At 44.2% G+C, this 11026-nt stretch overlaps 1 protein-coding gene across 1 annotated transcript in view; it reads right to left on the bottom strand.

Annotated features, from left to right (window-relative positions):
* ABTB1 (ankyrin repeat and BTB domain containing 1) overlaps window positions 1-11026 on the bottom strand; it is a 27360-nt gene that overhangs the window by 15016 nt on the left and 1318 nt on the right. The window contains exons 2-8 of the mRNA XM_035894648.1: window positions 10302-10378; window positions 9208-9270; window positions 8078-8133; window positions 6911-7055; window positions 4806-4965; window positions 3821-3866; window positions 2689-2805 (exon numbers count right to left, since the gene is read on the bottom strand). Coding sequence (XP_035750541.1) covers window positions 2689-2805; window positions 3821-3866; window positions 4806-4965; window positions 6911-7055; window positions 8078-8133; window positions 9208-9270; window positions 10302-10378 — 664 coding nt within the window. The remainder of the gene's footprint in view (window positions 1-2688; window positions 2806-3820; window positions 3867-4805; window positions 4966-6910; window positions 7056-8077; window positions 8134-9207; window positions 9271-10301; window positions 10379-11026) is intronic.

The raw sequence follows: 11026 nt of genomic DNA, 5'->3' as shown, positions 1-11026 counted from the left end.
AAAAAAAAAAAAAAAAAAAAAAAAGCCGCAAAAAAACCCCCAAACTCCCAAACCTTTCCAAAATGATGCCACACTCTGATACCTGCCATATACATCCTCGTCCCAATGCCACAACTAGCTATAACCACAGACTCTGTACAGCCAGGTCCTCTGCTATGAAGGCAAGCATCACAAACCTTGCTCTCAAGCTTTTTGCCCTAAAACGTGTAGATATAACTGCAGAACATTTATTTCCAAATACCTCCACTTCTAAAGGAAAGATTATGGCTTAATCTGAATAAACCCTGTCTGAGCTCTTCCAAACACTGCAGATTTTTCTTGTCATAGCCACAATATGTGGGGAAAATATGCAAGCATTCACACTGAAGCCTATCTCAAGTGCAACAGAAGGCGCTGGGTCATCCTCTCCAGGGTTTTCCTAAACTACTGTCTGTGCATGCCAAGATACTAAGTGCTTTTGAAATGCTGCTTAACTCTAGATAATGAGATTGCAGAGACTGCAATTACCCACTGGAGCTGCACGGGCTTGAGTTCATGTTGTTTTATTAGGCACGTTTCAACTTTATAATACAGATGCAAGACATGACCCTGCTCTGCAGACCTGAATCAGCTGTCTATTCCACAGAAAGCACTTTGAACAAGCAGAGATACTTCATGCACTAGAGGGAATAGCAGTGCTTTGTCTAGTGCCAGACATGATGTGATCTAAGATCTTTCCCAATCTTTAACTTCTATAATTCTTATATGTATTACTTTCTGAAGAATCAAGTTTTCCTGGCTTCCACATGAGATCTGATATGAGAAATATTTAACAGATCTATCAGCAGTTCTGTGTATTCACTTGAATCCAACTTGTCATAAATAAGATGAACCCTAGTACTTCCATCAGTGCTTTACACCACCCGTTGATTATGTCTTCTCTCAGACTTCAGCAGAGAACACAGAAATTAGATTATTTGTCTGGTGCCAGCCAACTTCATATCATCACGTTTGCAAGTGGAGCTCATATCTGAAAATCCCAACCAACCTGAAACATTGCTTCACCATTTTCCATTTTTGAACTCCACCAAGAAGTCAGCATTTTTGCAGTTCATGAATTTAACCACTGGACTTTACTATCCTTAGGTTGTCAATGACATAGTATGCAATAGCTTCAGACAGCTAGCAAACTATCCACCTTATTTTCCTCCCACAATCTAATATGAGATTTTAAGTTGATGTATTAAGGTGGAATGGTGACTTCCAGGATCTCAGTTAGACACTGGGAGAAGAAAAAAAAGGAAAAAACGGGGGGGGTGTGGGGATCTCCAGCATCACACTGGATTACTCTGATACCAAAAGATGCTACAAGATAATTCTGCCACCTGATTGTCTCAGTAGTTTTTATTTTCTAGTCATAGTATTTACCACCACTCCCCTTTTCCACCACTTATTTAATACACAAACTAGTATCTTCCACTACTTGTAGCAAGAAACCAAGAAATGCATTTCTCATCTCTTCAGACGCATGCTTACATCTGTGCTTACATGGCTGAGGTAAGACTTATGATACAGCTTCCATGATATAAGGATTTCCACCCTGGTCTACATGGGAACAGCTGTACTGTGGTAATAATCTAGTACGCCACCACCAACAAACAGTTGCACATGCCTAAGGGGAGACATACCTATGGTAATATCTCCCATGTGATTCGCAGATGAGAAATTTCTTGGGCCAGAAGTATTGCCTCTATCTGTTAAGCCCTGCAACTTGAGGAGACTGAATAATCCGAACTCATAATTCAAAAGGGAAAGGTGGAATAGCTACACCCTTACCTCTCAGATCAAGGAAGAAGATGCTATTGACTTAAAAGCTACAGACTAGATTCTCTTCTCAAACCAAAATTAATTTGACTGAAGTAAAGGAGTTAACTCAGAGCATGAAACGAGAATCAGATGTTTTCAGCCTGAAGTTTTTGTTACCAGATAATTTTTTTAACTTAATGACTAACACTGCTTTGCCCTACTTGTGCTGTTTTGATTCTTCTTCATGTGTCCTTTAGCTTGAATTAAGGAGATGAATGATAAACTCCAACTGTTGGTTTTCATGCAATAAGCTGATGTCATGATTAGATCACAAGCTCTTTGGATAACAAAAAGCCCTTAAATAGCGGATTGCATCATTTAAGGTTTGGCACAAATGTATGTGTTGTAAATATACACATCCTTTCAGAAATACTTCTATGCTCTTAAAAAGGTGTTATATCTCTCTCTGCTTGCATTTTGAGCCAATTATCAATTGTTTTACTTTGGTTAGGGGTCAGATAAATGCAGAAAAATACTTTTTAATTGCACATATTATATCTCTCCAGGGATTTAAACAACCTCTCTGCTGAAAGACACTTCCCAATATACCCCACAGTGCTCCACTGAATGTCTGGCAACCACAGCAAAGTCCTGCTGCCGTGGCTGCTCTACTATAATGAAAACATTCAATACAAACGATAAACATGCACGTGTCAGAAACCACTACAGCTGCCCTACAGAGAGCCCACAACTGGAAACTATCATGCAAACATGGAAATTCCACAACAGAATCATTTTCTGGAAGCCCCAAGAGCACCATGAAACATCCACCCTCACACTTTCCTTTTCTTCCCTGAAAGGTCACACAGGCACAGCAGAGACAACAGCATGTAAAAGGCTTACCAAATTCATAGACTTTTTTGCATTTGGTCTCCAAATCGTCTATGAGGTCCTGCAGCCGACACTGCTTGGCTAACCTCTTGCAATCATTTACATATTCTACGTCGATATCAAGACGACCTGCCAAGAAGAAATGCAGCCAGCTCTCTTAACCCATACCACTTAGGTGCAAAAATGGCAAAATCAGGGATTGAAGACTTGATGGCACAGAAATTCAGTAATTAGATACATTGCCTCACTTCTCAGCATCCAGTTATGACTCCACCCAAGAAGCTAAGACTTGGCGCCCCACTGCCCACCACTTTGATGAATCTCTGTCTGACATCTGATTCACATTCCCACCTTCCAGTGTCAACCCTCACGGCTTCATTCAATAGGCCAAGGAGCAAACAGGCTTATACAAAAGATGACTAATTCCCTCAGAAAAGAACAAAAGAGCACCACAACAGCAGCATGCATGACTGCCACCACTGGCTATCTGGCTTAGGGTGAGAAAAGACTTTAGGGTCACGAGCTGTCATCCCAGAATCTTTTACCATCACTGAAAACATGGTGAAGAACATTTCTGAAAACACTGGACTGGGGAAGGAGAACCTTGAAGATAAAGTTATTTTCTGGCACCACCTCCTGGCCTGAAGTAGTTCATCAGTTAGCATGCCTACAATACAACATTTGGCATTTTCATAGAAGGTTTAGGATCAACTTCTGTTCAGAACAAATATTAGAAAGCAGTCAAATCATTCAGCACACACTACTCAGGTCTGCCAGACTGAAAATATCTTACGTGGGAACCTGGCTTTTCACCAGCTTAGGGGATTGTTATCACAGGTGACAGATTTACCTTCCTTGAGTTAAAAACATGTTCTCCACATCTATCCAACCAACCAACCTGATTTTTTTTTTAATTGACTGTATGTACAGTTATTGGCAGTACAACAACTGGCAAAAGGTACAAACAACTTGGAAGAGACAGAGATTGCTCACATTCTCTCTTTCTGCCAGCAGAGAGGATGTGTTGGCGACTCATGCACCCACGGCTGTCTGCAAGCCTGTGCCACCAGAACAGTGCTATGGCAGAGGCACAGACAGCTGCCCACCAGCCATGAATACATACACTAGACAGTAAGTCATTTACCTGTGTATAGATACTGCAGAAGAGAGCCAAAGGCTGATGGATTAACCTAAAATTAAAAAAAAAAAAAATGAGAAAGTTACCTTTAGAATTCCCAGGAACTTAGTAATAAGCTTGAAACTTGCCTGAATACAAACATGATCCTGAACAAGTCGAAAAAAACCCACTTAAATAGCAACTCACACACTGCACCTGATCTCCTTGCTCCTCGCGTAACTAATGCTGCCACTCCACCTGGCTTACACAGCTCTTCAAATGTATCAACTGATAATAATCCATGAGCCTGGGGGGACAGGACCTGACTAATGGAGGTGCTCCAAAGACACAGTTGTAATAAAGGCTCGGTAAAATCCAGTCTTTCACTGGTCGCAAACGTTTCCAACTCTTCTCAATTTGAGAGGAAAGCCATGTTCTTGTACAAAGACAAAGGAGAGACATTAAGCAATGTCCTGAGAAACTGGAAGTATGTTTGTCATGAGAGGTTTTGCATAGCCACAATCAAGCTATAGAAACGTATGCCAGAGTATTGGTGATTAATGGATGGAATGCACTTATGGCCTATTTAGTTCTTGCTGCAAAGGCAACAAAAGGACCTCAATTAGTGCCAATTATGGAGGTGATGTCTTCACCACAGACCACCTGTCCACCAGGAATTAGAGAGACTCAACTCAACCCACAGAGGGGCTGTGACGCAGCTGGCAGATGGTAACAGCTACCTGCTACTGCAATTAATTAAGATATGTTTGAGCCCATGACAGAGGGAACAAAGGGGAAGTACGCAGTCTGCAGCCTTTTGTTATCCAAATAAGATGCTATTTTACTGCATAAAGTGCCCCCACAAGCCCCTCTCTCCTTGACTAAGATCATTCTGAGCTCCAGGAGCTATTCACTGTGGAAGTTAACCCTCAAACTGTCCTTCCTACTCACTTTTCTTGCTCAGCTGAAACAGCAAAAGAAAGGAAAGAGCTGGAAGCACAGCCTCGCTCACCAGTGGATGCTTCAACACTATCATGTTCTTCCCCTTCCATTTGGTCTCAAACATTTCCGCAAAGTAGGCGCTGCGAGCACTGAGAATGCAGCGGTGGGCACAGAAGGATTTGCCATGAACAATGAAAACAATATCACTTTGATAACCCTGCTCCAGCAACCTGTAAGGAACAAAGAGAGGGGAAATTCGTTGCAGAATGAGAAAGGTGAGAATGGAAGAAAGCTGGGGGATGGACATGGAACAATTAGGTCTAAATGAACAGATACCTCCGGACATTGCAGTCTCTCCCTGCCCAGCTAGAAGGCCAGCACGGGGGCTGGTACTTCACATACTAGACTGGGATCTCTCACTCCCTCCAGTGACTCAAAGAAGTTTCTTTAGTGCAAGAGGAAGGCTGGAGAACGAAATCTTCCTGACTCAGGTGAACCCCTGAACACAGGGAACAGGCTTTAAAGAGGAACTAGGTGCCCCCAAACACATCTCTAAAGGTTAATCCTGCTTTCAACTTCTCAGACGACAAAAAGCCCTACAGAAGCACACACTTTCAAAAAGAATTACCCCACTACAAATTAAGGTGCAACTTTCCTGCTCTCTGGGCACTGTCAGTGTTCATGCCTTAACCATGCAGAAAATAGGAGAGGACTTGATGTCACTCACCCTCAGAAGGAGGAAGGATATTACAGGCATGAAATGCAGGTGATTACCACATCAGAGATGAAGCCTTGTTTATGATTGCATGCCCATACCCTCATTCTTTGGAAAGAAAAAACCAAGATTGCTACTTCTAGAGTTTACGGGAACCATCACCGGTGTTTCCTAATCGCCATTACCCCTCGTGTATACATTCTCACAAAACATCCCCAAGAGGTCAAATCAGGCAGACATCAGGCATCATGCTCCTTCTAGAGAGCAGGACTGGTGCACAGAAAGGTGTGGGGTCACACAAGGAGATGATGTCAGAGTAGTATCTTGAATGCTGATCTCAGTCTCCTGCACCTAGAACATCCTTCCTATTAGTGTCTTGCCCAAAACAAAATAGAAGCAGTTAGGCGTTTATTTTTTGCTCCCTACTGTTGCCCTTTGTTTCAATTTTAACACAAGGTCTGTTTGGAATGAGAAGCAGAAAACAGCACATTTTAGTCTTCATGTGTGCTCAACCCTGCGTTGTCCAATCCACAAACTCACCAGGGTAGTGATAAATCACCCTGCAAAATTCTACTTCTCTGAAAGGCAGAATCTGATTTTATTCAGATAAATGAGTTTCCATCCTCCCCTCTTTCCCCACAGCTTCAGAATTAGGACTTGTGATAGTAGTGGGAAGGTTGTCAGATCTTTCTAGGACTTATTTGCTCTCCAATTTTGAAGATACAGATACTGAAACCTTGTTGTTCTGTTGGGTTTTTTTTAAGTCAGTCTAATGAGAAGAAAAAAACCAAACCAAACAAGTCTCTGTAATAATACCAGAACTACCAGAGCAGAAAAACAGCAAGAAGAAAAGACTGACACTATTCCTCTACTCCTACAGCAAATAAGGGTTCTTCTCAAGCTCTAGGCTAAGACTACAGGGTATGACAGGCAACTTTCAGAAACATCTTTTTAATGAACATGTTTTAATGAACAAAAAGAAAGAACTGAGCACTTCCCCTGCAAGTCAGTTTGAGGCTTAAGGTGCTCTATCTCAGAAATGAGACACCTATTATCACTGCTGGAAACCTCGGGTCGTGGGCTATAGCACTTCAGGCCTGAAACTTAATTTCAGTTGCATATTAGCCTAAATCGCTGATGTGGTTTTAGTGATCTGATTTTGGTTTGACAGTGAAGGATTACAGTCTAATGCTGCTGCATTACAAAGACCAGCTTTCTGTTGGCTCTGGAGTCTGTACCTAAGTCACCGGAGGCTGTATTTTAAATGCATGGATACCTGGAAGTCAGCCCTTCGGGCACAAAGGAACATTCCTTAGGAAGCTCTACATGCCCAGGAATGAGACTGGGTACTGATCAGTTGCCTTTCAAATCTGCCCTTAACAGAGAGCTTGAATATCCAGGTTAACAGCTAAGGAAGAATGACAGAACGTGTTGCATGTGGAGCTGCCTCATCTGCTTACCGCTGTAGGAAGACATCGTAGTAGTCTCTCTTCATGCACTTTGCTGTGATCTGTTTGTACTCCTTCAGCAGACGTCGGATGGCATCACTCAAAGCTCCATACAAACAACGTTCCCCATCAAAAGTGTTTGCCTCACATTTCGCCCCTGCAAAATAATCACAGGTACATGCCAGCAGGCAGAGTTACATTTTTCCCTGACAAGTGTCCCTGAATGGTCGCTGAATGAGTATGACTTCTGGCTGCTGACATGTTTCACTGTGATCCCCTATGCTACTGAGTGTATTTACTCTACACTAAGCTCCCTTTATATGTGTATAACCTAAGGCTCTCCTCCCACAGCAAAATCCCTTTCTGAAGAAGTCATGACTCATTTAAACTGACCATGGTAATAAGCCTTTCAGCACAGCTCCAGCACTGTTCTGGGAAGAAGAATCTCACTGTATAAAGAGTATGATCATCTACTGGGCTTTTAACTGCTCCTCCTAAAAAGCATTTCTGCCTTGCACAAGGCAAGAGATGCCTCTTTAGGTTAGAATCTGCTAGAAATTTGGAGGGCATTTGCATTTTGCTATTTTAGAATTACACAAGTGGTTGATTAAGATGCACTGAATGCAGTGGAAGAGACAAACCTTTTGAGATCTGACTCTGCACTCTGATTCCTCTGGCAGAACACACAATATCACCACTACCTAAGGGAATTTGGGTGCTGGGAACAAAATGAGCAGGCACTTTGCCTGGAGAGTTTGTCTTGCTTTGTTTGAGATTAGTAAAAGCCCTTGCATTTCACCTTTAAGTCCTGTTTACAAACCAAGGTTATCAGAAGAGTATAAGAAAGTTTTATACAGACAGTTCTTCAGATGAAGTACAATTCTTACATCAGCATACTCCCAACAGCAGTGCACCCTTGCAAAAAATCAGCTGTGATTTCAGAAAGTCATGCTGCCTCGAGTCGTCGCAGAAAGCTTCCCTGTAGCAAATTCAAGCAGCAAATGGCCTGCAAATGGGACTATGAAAGTGTGTCCAGAGCTCCCACTGCTGCCCGAGATCACTGATCAGATAATTGGTTGTAACAGAAGTTTCCACAAGGGACAGCTAGAAGGATATACAATCCCTATGGACCAGTACAGAGAAAGATATTGTACCCATAACCAGGACACTTCTGCTCACCATTGGCCAGAAGATAGCGTACAAGCTCCTCATGTCCACAGAGGCAAGCATAATACCTGACAATAACAAGAGAAAGAAAATAAGAAATACAGTAGGAAGCAAAATTCAGCATTTGGGTACACCACAGCATGCAGACCTCAGCACTGAGCCATCCCTCATAAGCTTAGAAGATGACTCTTCATAGGAGTGAGGAATTGCTACCAAATACCATAGAAGTCTGACCTCAGCGACAGACTAAGCAGGATCTGTTCCCAGCACTCCTAGGCACTGCTGTTCTGCAAGGAGATCTCAAGGTCCCAATCTGGGTTCAGCATCTTTTGTTGCACCACCAGCTGCCAAATCCATCCTCATTTTAATGGAGTTCATTTCATGGGCACTCAGCAATTCCACTGAATTCTCAAAACCACTCCTTGCTCCTTCTTTTGTCAGTCTGACTGCCGCGTGCTGTGACAAGGGAACAGCGCCCACACTGGATGTACAGCAAACTCACTCCTCAGAGGCCTACTTACGAGTTTTGTTTTCTCTTTCACAAGGACCTCAAATTGCCCTACAAACTAGGAGAATCCTGTAACGTGCATTGCAGCAGACAAATGTTAGTCTACCTTTACTTTGGGAAGTTATTCCGTACCCTTATTGCAGATGTCTAATCCACTTTGGAATTGGTATGTGGGGAGGTAAAAAGCTCACACCACCTTCCTCAGCACCACCATGAGGATTCCGTGCTACCTGCTGCATGTTCACAGCCTTGCCAGACTGACTGTGATCCTACAGTCACTTTGCATTTCACCAAGCCAAGCCTTCACCTAAAAAGACATGCCAGAATGCCATAGACTTTGAGAGGGAAAAAGCCTAATAAGGCCAAGAAGAGACTGCTTAATCCAGGTGATTTGGTCACAAAATTAACCACCCTTCTGGGCACTACTACAGCAAGCGTCAGCCAGATGGGGAGACAAACACGTATTTAGCTTAGCACCCACTGAGAAGAGAAGCAGAAATATGTAGCCAAATCTCCCAAAAAGCAGAACCTGACACATTTTGTAAGAGTGCTCCTAGCTGCTGATGCAGAGAGAGCAAGAGCTCTGAAAGCCCTCCCCTCCCACCCAGCCAGCTCTCTAGGCTGCAGGACTCACAGAGGTGTACTGTCCCATTTATCACGGACATTAATTTCCACATCTCGCTGTTCAAGAAGGTATCTGGAAGAAAAAGGGAGAGCAAAGTTATAACTTCGTGCAGCCACTCACTCAGTCACATTCTCCTCTTTCAACAGATGTAACTTTGAGCTTATACAGTAACTTCCAAAGGTATGACAAGATCTTGCATTCAAACTTGGGGAGCTGTCAGCTACGCCTGAAGGGGCATCAGTCAAATTCACAGCCCAAAGCACAGCTGCAGCATGGCTTGGCAGCTCCCTTCAGTCTTCAGTGGTGCACATGGGAAAAGAGGGAAAACAAACCCACCTCCTGGCTGACCCCGAACAGGCAGCACTCACAAAAGAAGCCTGAGCACTTCAGCAGTACCTTCACATTCTCCAACAACACTCACAGCCTGGATGCTTACAAATAAGCGACCAAGTTTACAAGGCCAAGGCTGGACTCCCATCCTGCTCGCGGCTTTTCTTGCCACAAGTAACAACATCTGTGTCACTCCAGACTGCTCTCAATTCCTGCCACTTTCTTGTCCTGCACATTTGGGCTATATCAAATGGTGCCAACACTCCCTCTTTGGTGCCTCTAGAAGCCAGCCTTTGCCTTGCACACAAAGCTTCTCCACAGCCTGGCTCCTGTTATGGCCTGTTATGCAACAACCATCCCTCCTAAGAATGTGTAAAAGTCCCTCTCGGCCTTCACAAAGATTCTCAAGCTGTTTTCTTTTTCTCATCCACAACTTCAGTCCCCCCCTTCACTCCCTCGATCTTTCCTGTCTCAAACTTCAGGTTCCTCTGACCGCATATGAAATCCCAAGCAACTCGGCTCCTTTCTATTCAGCCCCAAGTGGTCAGTTTGTCCCCTCTGCTTTGACCAGCATTTCCAGAACAATCATTTCTTCACTATCACTTCCATTCTGGACATCTTAAACCTCTGCAAGGCCGCCTGCAGGGCCCCACCTTCTACAGTAAACCCGCAATTCACTGTTTGCAATGAATTAATCTAACACAAATATGCGACTGACAACAATGTTCCCCAGACCTCACTCCTCTGCCTATTTATCCTTCATTAGCGAGCACCTTGAAACAGAGAGGCTCCTTCTGATTATCTGGGAAGATCCACATGTTGGGAGCTGGAAGAACCAAGCAGCATCAAGCTGTGAAGAGCGTTCTTAAGACTCAAACCACGAGATGCAGCAGCAGGGTCTGTTGTAAATGCTGGGCCTTTGCGTTACACCATCCATCCACCCTGCAGACAACAAGCCCACCCAGCTCCCGATGGGAACCACGGCAGCTCAGCCGTGCTGCTTCAACACGAGCAAGGAGACCTGCCCTGAAATTGAGCAGCCTGGTATTTCTCAGAGAATACCACCCCAGTCTACAGCACCAGGTGTCTAAAGACTTCCACAACGATTACTTTCCAAAGATCTAGCTTCCTACCAGGGCAAACACAGTTTCCAACAGTAGAGGAAAAGCAGCTGAAGGGAGGAGACGTTTGCAAGGACGTTTGCCACGGACAGCATGCGTGCCAACGAAGTACACAATAACCGCCTGATTCTCAGATGCCCGAATTTTAAGAAAGCAGGCAAGCCCTACGCAAACCCACGAAGGCCAGCAAAGCCTCCGTGTACACCCAGTGCCTTCGGGGGACACGCCAGGCGCGTTCACTCGGCGAGGATCAAGCTCTCCTTTTCACACCTCGGTTATCTCTGGCACCGCGGCCGCCCTAGAGAGACCCGGGGCTGCCAGAGGCCGCTGGCCCAGCGGACGGGGGGAGACCGGGGGGGCTCCCGGTAAGCAGGACC

This window comes from Egretta garzetta, unplaced genomic scaffold (assembly GCF_000687185.1).
Source record: "Egretta garzetta isolate BGI_Z169 unplaced genomic scaffold, ASM68718v1 scaffold215, whole genome shotgun sequence".
Taxonomy (NCBI): Eukaryota; Metazoa; Chordata; class Aves; order Pelecaniformes; family Ardeidae; genus Egretta; species Egretta garzetta.
The sequence above is the reverse complement of the archived record's forward strand: the minus strand, read 5'-3'. Positions and strand labels throughout refer to the sequence as shown.